General features: G+C 34.3%; 1 protein-coding gene across 1 annotated transcript; it reads right to left on the bottom strand.

Annotated features, from left to right (window-relative positions):
• Positions 1-877: 877 nt before the first annotated feature.
• Positions 878-1,462, bottom strand: LOC122417785 (uncharacterized protein F54H12.2-like). The gene has a single exon (XM_043431584.1). The coding sequence runs from the start codon at positions 1,460-1,462 to the stop codon at positions 878-880; it is 585 nt and encodes a 194-aa protein (XP_043287519.1).
• Positions 1,463-15,550: the final 14,088 nt, after the last annotated feature.

Here is a 15,550-nt window from a genome sequence, read left to right as displayed (position 1 = left end):
CGTATCGATGTATTGATATCATATAACCTATTTACAAATGATATATGATAAACTTATTTTCAGTCAAACGAATTAATGAAATCTTAAAAAGTTTCGTCGACATGCACCGCGTATTTTTTTATTTTATTCTTTTTCACACACAGACCACAGACTACATTTACGCGACTGCTTTTATACCGGTTTAGTTTAGCATTCCACAGGTTTTAGTACTATGCACTTCGTTAGATGACGAAAGTTTTTTTTATTTATCCCACACGCATTTCATAATGTCAAAACTCCGTTTTTTTATACGATGATCGAAAACTGACGCGTGGTTTATATATATATATATAATATAATATCCATCTGAGCGCGGTCGGGGTACGACTCAAAAGTTAGAAGGCCTAAAATGGTGAACAGGCATTCTGTATAACGCATATATAGATATACAGAGTGCCTGTTCGCTATTTTAGGCCTTCTAACACTTGAGCCTCACCCGCGGTCGGCCTAGCAGCTGGAGGAGCCGACATCGTTGAGCCAATCAGAATGCGTAGAGGCAACAACTCTACTACCACTAACTACGTCAAAACGCGTATACGTATACGTCGAACTCGTGATGTGTCAGTAACTTTTGCATAATCTTGAGCCCGTGCAAAGTTTTTTCTCAGCAATTACGCCACCGATCGTGTTGATTTTGGGCGCAATCGAAAGAGAATTTCTTAATTAGCTGAAAGTTCAATTTTCAAAGCCTCAGATGACTCATAACTTCGGTAATTCAAAAAAATCACTTGCCAATTTTACCCCCACCACGGCGAATCGTTTTATTCAGAGAAAGTATACTCGGCGAGAGCCTCGGGCCAGCAGACGACAGGGCTGTCAATGTACTTGTCCCGAGACTCTACCGAGTCTCTTGATGTAAATGTCCAATTAAATCGACTGTTTTTCCAGCTGATAGTAGTTTTGCTCTTTCTCGCAAGCCGATATTATTTTTAAAACTCGTATCATCCATTTTCCCTGGAGTATCATCACTCCATAAAACGGAAGTCAAGTGAGATTTTTTGGCCGCAGGCCCATAATTTAACAATGTTTCTATGTAAGCACGGTATGCATAAGCGTTATTCGGTGGTGAAACGAGTTTTTGATTTAAATACACATCCACTTGATTAAACATGGAGTGTAGTAAATTGTTTACAGGGGCAATTTCTGGTAATTCCTTGGGCGCATCTTTCGATCCTTCAGCTTGCAAAGAGGTAGATGGAGTTTTTATTTGCACACGAAGACTTAACATGGTATGAGCGAGATCGATGTACTCATCACCTTGTCCGGGAACGACGAATTCTATCGGAGAATCATCTGTTAGAGAGGAAATAGGCTTATAGTGCACCCAATTTGATCCCTCGATCGTAGTTTGCGTAGGTGGTAGCGAAAAAAGTTCGAGCTCAGATTTTAAACATTCGCGTGAGTGTGTATGTAAGAAAGCCATGTTCGCTGTATTCCGAACGATCTCTTATGCAAATATATCAGCTACGCTACGATAATTTCTCCTTTTTTTCGTCGTTTTCCTCCGTTTGTTAGTCGGTTTCTTCTTAGTTTTCTTTTTCGTTTTAGCACTTTTCTTCTTTTTCTGAGCGGTTCGTCTCGTTCCACGGCCACTGAGAGAATGACCAGATGACGCTTTTTTCCTCATTTTATAGCCCGCGCCCGTCATTAATTTATCTATTTTTTCCTCAGCTTTCCGTTTTAAATTATTACCAGATTCGCGTAGTCTGGTATGAAATGATTCCTTCAAATTCATATTATTTATGACGACATCAGATGCGATATTGGCACCTGTGCGAATAGCTTCTTTACCGATCGCAGCAGCTCCTTTTCGTAGAAGCGGTAATACACGACGAAAGAGTCCTCCCAAAAAACTTCCGATTCCGTTTCCTCGTTGGTTTAGGGCACCGACATAGACGTGACTGATTCCACCATAGCCGCGACGCCCATATTCCAGCAGAGCATCCTCGTCGTCGAAGTAATGTTCCATCAGTTATTTATTGTAAGCGCTTAAAATGTAGCGTCACGGTCAACGTCCCCTCCTCGAATGGAATTGGTTGTCCAAATTCGTCTCTTATATCGATTTCGATCGTGTGGATTTCATGGCGTATAAGAGGGATGTATCGTGGAGAAGGGAAGTGTACAGTTCTGTTCGCTCCATAAACATATTCATCTTCGACTTCTATGAAAACTTTTGATAATAATGGTGCTTGGACGTCTCCAATTATATAGGATTCGCAAATATCTGAGTATACGAACAGACTATGCGGGATTGCACGAGCTAGAGACGCAGGGCGATAACCTTTATATGGATGTTTAAAACTGATACCTTTTCCCTCCTCAGTAACTTCACCGAATCCTAACATTTTTGTAATTGAAGGAGACATACGAAACCCGTGGTACCTCGGCTCATCACATTTTCGCGAAACTTTAACGTATCCATTATGTTCTTGGGTAAATTCTAAATGTTCCATTATACAAGGTAAATTATTTATCGTATCAAGCAAAGTGTTGATAGTACGATACACGCCGCTCGGAATAATATCCGTTTCTTCTAAACGTTTACTATGATCACTGCGACCAGACTTATCATAATCTCCGTGTTCAAAAGTTACAGTATGCGGTGTTCGCGGAATGTGATAGAAACTCATTGGATAACTTATTTCTTTGACAGCTACTCCCCACACTCCATCTAGGTGAAGATGGCGTGGTAACTTGGTGTTGAATTTTGTAGGGGCATTGTTAGGAAAATATCGTGTACTGCTGTTACTAGGCAGTACGACGAAGAAAAATTCTTTGTCTCTAAAATTCATTTTGCAGAGTCAGCAATTTTAGAATTTCGTTATTCCGAACGAACGCGAGATAATTCTTGCGAGTAAAAGATTCCGTCAATGGGCTCGTTGTTTAAATCGTGTAAAATATATACGACTGGATGACGGTTCCTTGATATTCGCTGTATTTTGAATATCTCTCGAGTCCATCCACTTTCGTAACCTTTCGCGAACGCAGCTTTTGCACTACTGATACGCACCAAGTCTCCTACACTGTATTTAGGCAATTCAATATTTAATTTTTTTCTCGAAGAATTATATCGGCGCGCGAGATTTTCACGAGCTAGGCTAGCATTTTCTAAAGTCACTTGAGAAGGTCGCATTCGTGTGCCAGAGTGACGCGTCTGATTATACGCATGTGCGAATTTTTGCAAAACATCGATATAACGCTTGTTTCGCGTGTATGTAAAGTATCGCCACATTCGGTTTTTAAGTGTGCGATTGAATCGTTCAGCAATCGATGCTTTGATATCGGGATTACGCGCTGTACGGAAATTAATTTTTTTTTGTGCTAAAAAATGTTGGAAAGGAGATCCCATGAATTCTCGACCGCGATCTGTTTGTAAAAGAAGGGGAAATCTAGGATTTGAGCGTGAAAGTACCCGTGCAAACCCCTGAGACACACTTCCGCATGTTTTATCACGCAGCGGCTCGATCCAGGCAAATTTACTCAACACATCGATTACAACTAAAATATATTTGTAGCCATCGTTGTATGTCGCGATAGAACGGAGGTCCGCCAGATCAGCTTCCCATACATCATCAATATTATTCACATTATACGTACGTCGAGGAAATCGACGTCGGATGAGCCGATGTCTGGTATAAGCGTCTTGAGTCTCTAACCACGGCTCGACTTTATTTTTGTCAATACCTTTTACGTTTTTCAAATTTTCAGCGTTAGAAAAGGATGCAGGGTGGGAGGGATTATAATAGATCGATTTGAATCGTTTCATAGTTTTAACGATCTCCAAATAATTCGTTTTTTACTCGAGCGGCCACGTCCTTGTTGAAACCTAGTTGCGTCCGTCTCCTCGTACTCACTACTACTTGTATCTGAAGTTATATCAGCAATCTCTGGGGAGATGACGTGTTTGCGGGGCGTTGATGCTTCGATGATTGTAGGCTCTTGAAGTACCTCAGGGTTACCAATAAATTCTCGAGGCATCTGTATCTTTCGGAGATGTTCAGCGAAATGAGCACGACCCGTCGGTTTAACTCGTTTTCTAGCACGCATCGCATCATTGATGAGATCAACAATATTGGAATTAGGAATTCTGGTACCACCTATAGATATCACGCCGTTCGCATCCCAACTCATTCTTTTTGAGGGTGAGGTATTTCTATGAAGATTGCGCAATAACATTTTAGCCTTTGGGTGAAATTTTTTTGGAACACTGTCGATAATAAGAGTGTCGTTTAATCGCGATCTCATCTCAGCTGATTGTTCCGATGTATCATGATCTTCATCCGCTTCCATTTCATGTTTTTCCGAAGTTTCATCCGTTTTTGCGGAAGTATTCAATTTAATTTTCTCATCGTACTTTGAATGTGAAGTGAGATTCAGATATCTCTGTAAAATCTGTAGATATGCTGTCGATTTATCTCTATCACTAGCATACGATGTAGAATTCAAAATTTCAGCTATTTCGGAGTCCAAACGAGAAAGAGGAGTTCCCCTCGTTTGAACACTGCTCAGAGATGTTGTTAGAGGAGGAGAAAGCGTTTCGTCAGTGGATTTCTGTTGTTTTTCTCCAAGACGATGTAGACCATAAAAAAATTATCCCATGAAAAAACTATTAAAAAAATTATAAAAATAATTATAACAAAATTATTCCACAAAAAAATTATCCCATAAAAAACTATTAAAAAATTTTTTGAAATTATTGAAAAATTATTCAACAAAAAAATTATAAACCTTTCGAGAAATTATTTCGACACAACAATTAAGAAATGAATTTACAATCCGGAAAAAACATTATATTAAAATAAAAATCTACCTACTGAAAATTATTTCAACACAACAATTGAAATATAGAAAAATTTAAATACGCCACTCATATGGTAAACGAAAAAAATTCTCGCTTGAAAACATTTCAAACATCGACCCCACATTCTTCTTATCTTATTCTAAAGAAGAAACAACTAAATGAGTTGAATAAGTTTCTACTTAAGTTACCTGCAGCATTACAATTGATTATATCAATTCGGGGGCAAGTATTTATTGGCAATTCGGAATACTAATTCCTACGGAACTCATCAGGAACATGGGAGAAATTTCAAATCAAAAACTTCACCATCTAAGTTATGTACAGTTGTAAAATTTATGATATAAATTAGAGGACAAGTATTTTATTAGTAATTCGCAATTTAACGTTATGGTTAATATTATAATTGTATTCTATAAGTATATTCTAATACGAGTTAAGAATAGTCGTCCAGCACAGTTTGTTTTATGGAAATTAGAAAAAAATTAGCAACTATAAAATATCTCAAAATCCTGCTTTCTAACAATTACAACGCTGCCAACCCACTTCATTTATAATCAGAACATATAAAAAATCTGAACATTATTAAATTGTGTTTGAATGCGAGTTGAGAATACTTTTCCAGCTCAAGCAACGATGAAATTAGAAGTTACTTCCAACAGCAAAGACGTATAAGGAAACCGAAACCTTCCGGCTCATGACTTTTTGGTAAAATAGCTAATCCAAATAAATCACATTCAAGGTAAAGTCATTTGTTACTATTTAGCGGTAGAGAGTGCTAAGAAAATCGATTTTTCTCTGACTTTCAGGACCCCCTGGTATTATTCACAATATTCGACGTCGATTGGATCGGTACAAATTATGTTTAAATACGTGTTAAAAGTACTTGTCCGGCCCATCACTTTTCATTCAAATTGCTCATTCAAATAAAAATCAAAGTAGAACAAAAGGCTGGAGTTGCGCGCTCGCTTTAGTTCGGACATCTAACAGGTGCTCGGTGGCAACTATATCTTGGTATAGAGGCTTTCCATTTTTCGATAAATCGAAATATCTTTTCCAAGGAAGGATAGTATTCACTAGAAATTCACTTCTCTCAGATTTTTAGGGAATCTTTGTGGCGTACTCATCTTCCGATGTTAATTATAATGAGTTAGAATTGTGTACGTGATATGAAAATAAAATTGTACCACCGAATGCACTCAAAAATTTATTGAAATGCGATTTATTATCAGCGCTATGTTCTCAGCAATAGGATAAGTTAGTTCGCATATCGAATAGAATTCGTTCGTTAAAAGAAATGAAGAGTAAAAATTATAGGCATTACAATATAAATTGGAGGATTATCTTATTGTTAGACGCTCGAAAATTTTTATTGGACAAAATGTATTTTTTCATTGATGAATAATAAATTCTCCTGTATATTACAGAAAATCCGGTTGCTTTTCTCTTGAAATTAATGCAATTCAGTTAAAATTACCTGAAGGTAATTTCATTTTTTCTCTCTGTGTGCATCCTTGCGATCCATAATTTCTGGAAAAGCCCTGATTTTTATTTGAATGAGCAATTTGAATGAAAAGTGATGGGCCGGACAAGTACTTTTAACACGTATTTAAACATAATTTGTACCGATCCAATCGACGTCGAATATTGTGAATAATACCAGGGGGTCCTGAAAGTCAGAGAAAAATCGATTTTCTTAGCACTCTCTACCGCTAAATAGTAACAAATGACTTTACCTTGAATGTGATTTATTTGGATTAGCTATTTTACCAAAAAGTCATGAGCCGGAAGGTTTCGGTTTCCTTATACGTCTTTGCTGTTGGAAGTAACTTCTAATTTCATCGTTGCTTGAGCTGGAAAAGTATTCTCAACTCGCATTCAAACACAATTTAATAATGTTCAGATTTTTTATATGTTCTGATTATAAATGAAGTGGGTTGGCAGCGTTGTAATTGTTAGAAAGCAGGATTTTGAGATATTTTATAGTTGCTAATTTTTTTCTAATTTCCATAAAACAAACTGTGCTGGACGACTATTCTTAACTCGTATTAGAATATACTTATAGAATACAATTATAATATTAACCATAACGTTAAATTGCGAATTACTACACAAGTCAAAAATAAAAAACCGAAAAATCGCGTTTGAATCATTATGCAAACCGATGCCTCATCCTTCTTATTTGATTCGAACAGCTAAATCAATTAAAAAAAATTCCATCTAATTTACGTGCAGCATTAAAATTTATTATATCAATTCGAGGCCAAGTATTTTCTAATGAATTGAAAAAAGTTACCACTTGAGTAACGTACAGCACTAAAATTTATGATATCAATCAGTGGACAAGTATTTTATTAGTAACTCCAAATTTTGACATTATTAAAATGTTCTAAGAAGCTTTTAAATCCAAAAAAAATCACGTGAAAGCTAGTCATTCGTTACTCTATGGTGGCAAAGACTTATAAGAAAATCGATTTTTCTCAGACTTTCAGGATCCTTTGGTATTATTCACAAAATTCAACGTCGATTGGATCGATACAAATTATGTTTAAATATGTGTTAAAAGTACTTGTCCGGCCCATCACTTTCCGTTTAAATTGTTTATCCAAATAAAAATCAGGGCTTGTCTAGAACTGATGGTTCACAAGTCACAAGTATTCATGCAGAGGGAATTGAGAGAATTATCTTCACGTAATTTTTACTTAGTTGCACTAATTTAATAAAAAACGGAAACAAATTATTCCGCAACATACAAGGGATTTAATTCTGCATCGATAAATGAAACAAATTGTACATAATATATATGTTCAAGCTTCCAAAATAACTCTCCAGTTTATATTCAATGATGTCAATTTTTACTTCCTACTTATTCTTCCAGCGAACGAATTCCATACGGACTAAGAACTAACCTCTACTATTATTAATAGCATTAAACTAATAATGAATCGCATTTCAACAAATTTTTAACCAGATTCTGCCGTAAAATTTCATTTTTTTATGATTGATTTTTTATTGAATGAATAGTGATGGGCCGGACAAGTACTTTTAACACATATTTAAACATAATTTGTATCGATCCAATCGACGTTGAATTTTGTGAATAATACCAAAGGATCCTGAAAGTCTGAGAAAAATCGATTTTCTTATAAGTCTTTGCCACCATAGAGTAACGAATGACTAGCTTTCACGTGATTTTTTTTGGATTTAAAAGCTTCTTAGAACATTTTAATAATGTCAAAATTTGGAGTTACTAATAAAATACTTGTCCACTGATTGATATCATAAATTTTAGTGCTGTACGTTACTCAAGTGGTAACTTTTTTCAATTCATTAGAAAATACTTGGCCTCGAATTGATATAATAAATTTTAATGCTGCACGTAAATTAGATGGAATTTTTTTAATTGATTTAGCTGTTCGAATCAAATAAGAAGGATGAGGCATCGGTTTGCATAATGATTTCAAACGCGATTTTTCGGTTTTTTATTTTTGACTTGTGTTGTAATATTTTGGGAGAGTAAACACACACACACACAGTGCATAGGCAAAATATCTTTATTATAATTAAAATAATTAAAGGAAAAATAGCTCTCGGCCCGTGTTACAATCCAGTCAACACGCATGATCTCCTCTCACTACCCGTCGTGCCGCGCTTCCCCCTCGCTCCCTACCAACGCCATCTATTTTGTAATTTTATCATTCTGGACGCCATCTACTTCCTTCTGTTTGAAATAGTTTACAACACTTGTTATTTGATTTTTTTGAACTTTAAAAAATAGATACAGAATATTTTTTTTTTTAACATAATGTTTTTTCTAGATTTGTGAAATTTTTTTCGAATTGTACTGTATTTTTTTTTTATAAAATAATTTTTTTGACAATTTTTAAAGAAAATTTTTTTTAAAGTTTTTTTATGGATGGATTTATTTGCAAACGAGGGACCATCAATGTACTTGTCCCAACCTTTTTTTTCCTAGGGGAAGTTTATGGTTTGATATCACGTATTTTTTCTCTAAAGTTCCTTATTTATGTTCAGTTGACGATAGGATTTTAGTTTAAATTTCTACGAATTATTTATGATTTTCGGCTTATAACGTTGGTTTTCACGAAAAAAGACCTATTTTCGTCTCAATAGTACAGAAAATATTTCGTCACAGGTCTGTCCTTGGACTTTGAGGATTTTTTTCCATGTACTCTAATGTGTTTTATCAATTAAGAATCAAAGAGCACGGTCGAAAGCGGGTTGGAGGCTGCGATATGATTTTCGGCTTATATCGTTAGTTTCCACAAAAAAAAAGACCTATTTTTCGTCAAAAATGTACTGCAAATATTTCGTCACAGGTCTGTTCTTGGACTTTGGCAATTTTTTTCCTTTAACTCTAATATGTTTTGTCAATTAGGAACCCAAGAGCACGGTGGAAAGCAGGTTGGAGGCCGAGATATGTTTTTCGGCTTGTAACTTTGGTTTGCACGAAAATAGACCTATTTTTCGTAAAAATTGTATTGGAACTATTTCGACAGAGGTTTGTTCTTGGACTTTGATGATTTTTCTCCTTGTCTTCTAATATGTTTCGTCCATTGGGAACTCAAGAGCATGGAGCAATGCGTGTTGCGGCCCGAGATGTGATTTTCAGCTTATAATGTTAGAAAAAAGAAAGGAAAAGAGGAAAGATAGATCAAATTCAAGACTCAACAAATCCAACAGAATTGGCCATTTTTCAATGTCGCTTTTGCATTCTGAATCTAAACATTTTCGTGTCTTCCAAAACGTACCCCCGACGAAATATATTTCCAAAGTTTGCAAGTGGCCGCTGCGATCCAATTATCTACAGTTTGATAGTTGCCGAAAAAAGACACCTGAAAACATATATTATGTTAGAACTCAAAGAAGCAAAAAAAACTGAGCGTACTTAATTCAACAGAGCAACGGAATTCAAAGACGTTCAAGGTACCTGCATTGGTTGTGGAGGTAAACAATTTAATTTCAGGATAATTTAGAAATAAATTTAGAAATTCAGAAATTCAGCATAGAATTTAGAAAAAGGAAAATTAAGTTAATTAGTAAAGCTGAAGACTTTTGGGATGAATTTTTGAGATTATATGTTACGGTTGGAGTAAAAAATTTAAATGATGGGCACACATGCTGCGACACAAAAATATGAAAGTTTGAAGGTTTTCGCTCCATACCACAGTAATACATTTTCAATACTATTTGAAAAGAAACACCTTAAAACTTGCTGAACCAAGTTCCATTACATATTACCATAATCAAAGATAAGGGGTGATCCGTAGCATATATATTTATCCACAGAAATTTCAGAGTTCGCAGGTATCTGCTGCGGTTCAATGTATCTGCGCAATGAGCTTCGAAGACAGCAATTTCAAATCTATCGATAAATGAGCAACTGAAGACTTTTATAATCAATTTTTTACTTCATATATATGTTACGGTTAGAGTCAAAATGTAAAATGAATGGCACAGTATATAAATTGTATAGTTTGCAGATTTTCGCTGTATTTCAATGATCCGAATCTACAGCATTATAATGAAAAGTTGTCAAAAGTCATGATGTTGCATTAAAATGACATAGCGCACATTGCATTCAGAAATTCTGTATATTTCCATAGATGTTGGCAGGCATGATATTTGATCGTATCCAAAACTGAGCAACTGCAGACTTATCATAATGAATCTTTTCACTATTAATTCCACATTTGCAGTTTGCAAAGTGGGAATACTCAACACACATGTCATTTCATAAGTTCTATTGTCAAAATTTGTGTTTACCCACTGCATTCCGAAGATACGACTTTTCATATCATCAGAAAAAAAGTCTCCAAAGGCTTTCTGGAACAAGTTTCCAAATTTATCACTCGACAGACCAAGTAGAAAAAGAATAACTATACTTATACCAAGACCAGAAATTTTTTTGGAAATCTGATTTACAAAATGTGCAATTCAAGATTATGGTTAGAAACCTCTCGAATCATGTTACCACAATCATCATGAAGAAGGAGTAGAAAATCATAGGACACATATTAGGGAACGAATTAATAATATGTATCGATCCTCTGCAAACTGATGGGGTGAAAACAAGGATCGGAGAGGGCAGAGCCAAACTGAATATCAAGCAAAATATGGGAATGTTTATATATAATGTTGACACAGGAAATAAATTAGAAAACATTTATTCAAGTAAAGTTTCTAATATCATTCTAACAGTTCCGTGTGCTTTTGTTCTATTTATTCGTATGTATAACCTATTTACACATGATATATAACCACGCCAGTGACGATATATTCGCACTGGGCAATATTTTGTAATCTGGTTTAATTGAAGGATTATTTCAGTCAACACTTATTTCCAATCGAATGAAATAATGAAATCTTGAAAAGTTTCGTTGATATATGCATCGCGCATTTTTTATATTCTTTTTCATACACACATCACAGACTACATTTACGTGGCCGCTTTGATACCGGTTTAATATATCATAAATTTTAACAAAATAAATAGTTATATGCACTTCTTTAGATGACGAAAATTATTTTTTTATTTATCCCGCACGCACTTCGTAATGTCGAAACTCTGTTCATGCGATCAAAAACTGACACATGGTTTGTATATATATATGTATATCGATCGAATTTATGACTGCTGTTACCAGCTGTGCTGCGCCGTGTGCTACGTTATGAAGTTGACGTCAGATTTCCAATCATCAACAACTAATTTCAACAACCAATCACAACGTCTAAAAATGGATGTCGTCAGATCCAACCAATCAGAAACTCGATAGCATCAAAGTGCCTTTGATGGTGTTATACTATAATATACAGACACATAAATTTTTTAATGTGTTGGTAACTTTTGCATAATCTTGAGCCCGTGCAAAGTTTTTTCTCAGCAATTACGCCACCAATAATGCTGTTTTTGGGCTCATTCGATAGAGAATTTCTCAATTAGCTGAAAGTTCAATTTTCAAAGTCGTACATAACTCATAGGCTTCGCAATTAAAGAAAATCACATGCCAATTTTACCCCCACCACGGCGAATCGTTTTATTCAGAGAAAGTATAGTCTCGGCGAGAGTCTCGGGCCAGCAGACGACAGGGCTGTCAATGTACTTGTCCCGAGACTCTACCGAGTCTCTTGATAAAATACTTGTCCTCTAATTTATATCATAAATTTTACAACTGTACATAACTTAGATGGTGAAGTTTTTGATTTGAAATTTCTCCCATGTTCCTGATGAGTTCCGTAGGAATTAGTATTCCGAATTGCCAATAAATACTTGCCCCCGAATTGATATAATCAATTGTAATGCTGCAGGTAACTTAAGTAGAAACTTATTCAACTCATTTAGTTGTTTCTTCTTTAGAATAAGATAAGAAGAATGTGGGGTCGATGTTTGAAATGTTTTCAAGCGAGAATTTTTTTCGTTTACCATATGAGTGGCGTATTTAAATTTTTCTATATTTCAATTGTTGTGTTGAAATAATTTTCAGTAGGTAGATTTTTATTTTAATATAATGTTTTTTCCGGATTGTAAATTCATTTCTTAATTGTTGTGTCGAAATAATTTCCCGAAAGGTTTATATTTTTTTTGTTGAATAATTTTTCAATAATTTCAAAAAATTTTTTAATAGTTTTTTATGGGATAATTTTTTTGTGGAATAATTTTGTTATAATTATTTTTATAATTTTTTTAATAGTTTTTTCATGGGATAATTTTTTTATGGATGGAATTCTCAGCAAACAAGGGACCATCAATGTACTTGTCCCAACCTTTTTTTCCCTAGGGGAAGTTTATGGTTTGATATCACGTTTTTTTTCTCAACGTTCCCCATTTATGTTCTGATGGCTATAGGATTGAAGTTTAAATTACTGTGAATTATTTTCTTAATACATTTTTATAGATTCCATGCTCATACAAACATTAGCAACGTTAAAATTTTATTCTGTGAACTCTTTTCCGCACCACCACAGGGGTAGAATTCCAGGCGCGTTTTTTTTAACGTGGTTTCCCCGAGAGGCCTAATCCACATCTCATCGCTTGTAAACTCGTTGCTTGTTCTACTGTAGTTGGACCATTTCTGCAAGTTGATACGAGTAACGACTAGAGTTATTGATAAAATTCAACCAACATCCTACAAAAAATAATGAAAACTAAAAATTAATCTTGATAGTTGCTAGAGTATCAGTAGTTTTTAGAAATCGTATTTACCTAGCTACCATAGCTGGAGTTATATTTCATCATATGAGTGAGTTGGTGAACTTCAAACGCAAATTTTTGTGCAACGAGAAACGTGGCTTTGCAATTCAAGGCCAAATCGGTCGGTTTCTTTTTTCCTTATCCCTGCACCAAACACTACATCTGATAAGTGTTCTAGTGAACTGAAAATGTAAAAAAGAGAACCTACGCAGTTCGATGTGGTTATGCAACGTAAAACGAAAATAGAACTTATGTTTCTACGGAAGCATAAAAATTAAAATATAAAACGCACTAGCGATTATTTTCCGAACGATATGGTCGATTTACTCTCTCGACAAGAAAAATATATAAGAATCTTTGGCATTAACGGGCCATGTTCTCTTTTCAATTATTGCATTATCAACGTTCATCCAAGATGAACGGCCATGTCGGATCATGCAGGTATAATGGCCTGTGGTCACATGTTCACCATGATGAAATATCGCGCTTATAACTTTAAATGTATGTCCGCATAATTTTATCTTAGAGCTAGGCACAGCCTTGATTTTGCACAGTTTTTTTGTTATTTTACGAGTTTTTTCATTAAATACCGATAATGCTAACCCTAGGGAAAAAAAGGTTGGGACAAGTACATTGATGGTCTCTTGTTTCTGGATGACATAGAAAAAAGACTCAGAACCAGGAAAAAAATTCTATAGAAATAATAAACGAAAAATTGAAAAGTTCAAAAAAATTCAACAAAAATAAAAAATAATCGAAAAAAATTCTGTAAAGAAAAATAAAAAATTTTCAAAAAAATTCATAAATATTGGACAAATTGAAAAATGTACTATCCAAGTTACATGCAGTATAAAAATGTATGATATCAATTGGAGGCCAAGTTTTTATTGATAATTTGGAATATTTATCGAACAAATCGGAAACTTTAATTGAAATTCATGATAATTATTTTCAAGAAAAAAGTTAATGAAAAAAAGTCATAACGGAAGTTACGTGCAGTTCTAAAATGTATTATATCAATTCGAGGTCAAGTATTTATCAGTTATTCGAAATATAATCTCCGGCGACCAATGAGCGTTGAGAATCCTTGTCGGACTCACAACGTTTTATCAAAATTACTAAAAAAATAATGAAAATAAAATCATTAAAAATTCACATGAAAGTCATTCGTTACTTCAACAAGGTACACACTTTAAAGAATCGATTCCCCTCCGACTTTCACGATCTCCTGGTATTATTCACAACATTCAACTTCGATTGGATCGGTACAAATTATGTTCAAATACGTCTTAAACGTACTTGTCCGGCCCATCACTTTTTATTCAAATTGCTCATTCGAAAACAAATTAGGGCTGTTCTATAATGACAAATATAATAAAATGGATAGAAATAAAAATAATATCTCCAAGTAATTTGAACTTGATTGTTCGCAAGTTCGTATAGCAATATCCACTTCTGATTTTCTTCAGTGAACACATACCATTCGGTAAGAACCAATGAAAATGAGAAATAATCAGGCACATTACTAGAAATTTTCGAACCTACTCAGCCATGAAATGTTTTTTTTTCTATAGTCACGTACACATTTTGATAAATATCACTAGTCGAGTACGACACGTGGATTCCTGGAATTTGGAGAAAAATGATTTTGTTGTGAATTATGACTCCATATAATATAAATAGATTAATCAACTTCATCTTTCATTTTCGTTTCATTTTGACTAGAGTGATTCGAAGAAAAATTATTTTCTCGGGAATTACTGTTCGTTAATATTAACACATGCATTAACTTCGTCTTTGATTTGTTTTCGAATGAGCAATTTGAATAAAAAGTGATGGGCCGGACAAGTACGTTTAAGACGTATTTGAACATAATTTGTACCGATCCAATCGAAGTTGAATGTTGTGAATAATACCAGGAGATCGTGAAAGTCGGAGGGGAATCGATTCTTTAAAGTGTGTACCTTGTTGAAGTAACGAATGACTTTCATGTGAATTTTTAATGATTTTATTTTCATTATTTTTTTAGTAATTTTGATAAAACGTTGTGAGTCCGACAAGGATTCTCAACGCTCATTGGTCGCCGGAGATTATATTTCGAATAACTGATAAATACTTGACCTCGAATTGATATAATACATTTTAGAACTGCACGTAACTTCCGTTATGACTTTTTTTCATTAACTTTTTTCTTGAAAATAATTATCATGAATTTCAATTAAAGTTTCCGATTTGTTCGATAAATATTCCAAATTATCAATAAAAACTTGGCCTCCAATTGATATCATACATTTTTATACTGCATGTAACTTGGATAGTACATTTTTCAATTTGTCCAATATTTATGAATTTTTTTGAAAATTTTTTATTTTTCTTTACAGAATTTTTTTCGATTATTTTTTATTTTTGTTGAATTTTTTTGAACTTTTCAATTTTTCGTTTATTATTTCTATAGAATTTTTTTCCTGGTTCTGAGTCTTTTTTCTATGTCATCCAGAAAC

Source organism: Venturia canescens, chromosome 11 (assembly GCF_019457755.1).
Source record: "Venturia canescens isolate UGA chromosome 11, ASM1945775v1, whole genome shotgun sequence".
Taxonomy (NCBI): domain Eukaryota; kingdom Metazoa; phylum Arthropoda; class Insecta; order Hymenoptera; family Ichneumonidae; genus Venturia; species Venturia canescens.
This window is presented reverse-complemented; position numbering and strand designations above follow the sequence as displayed.

What these genes read in the sequence shown, in the direction of transcription:
- LOC122417785 (XM_043431584.1), bottom strand. Translation starts at nt 1,462, where the DNA reads ATGGCTTTCTTACATACACACTCACGCGAATGTTTAAAATCTGAGCTC.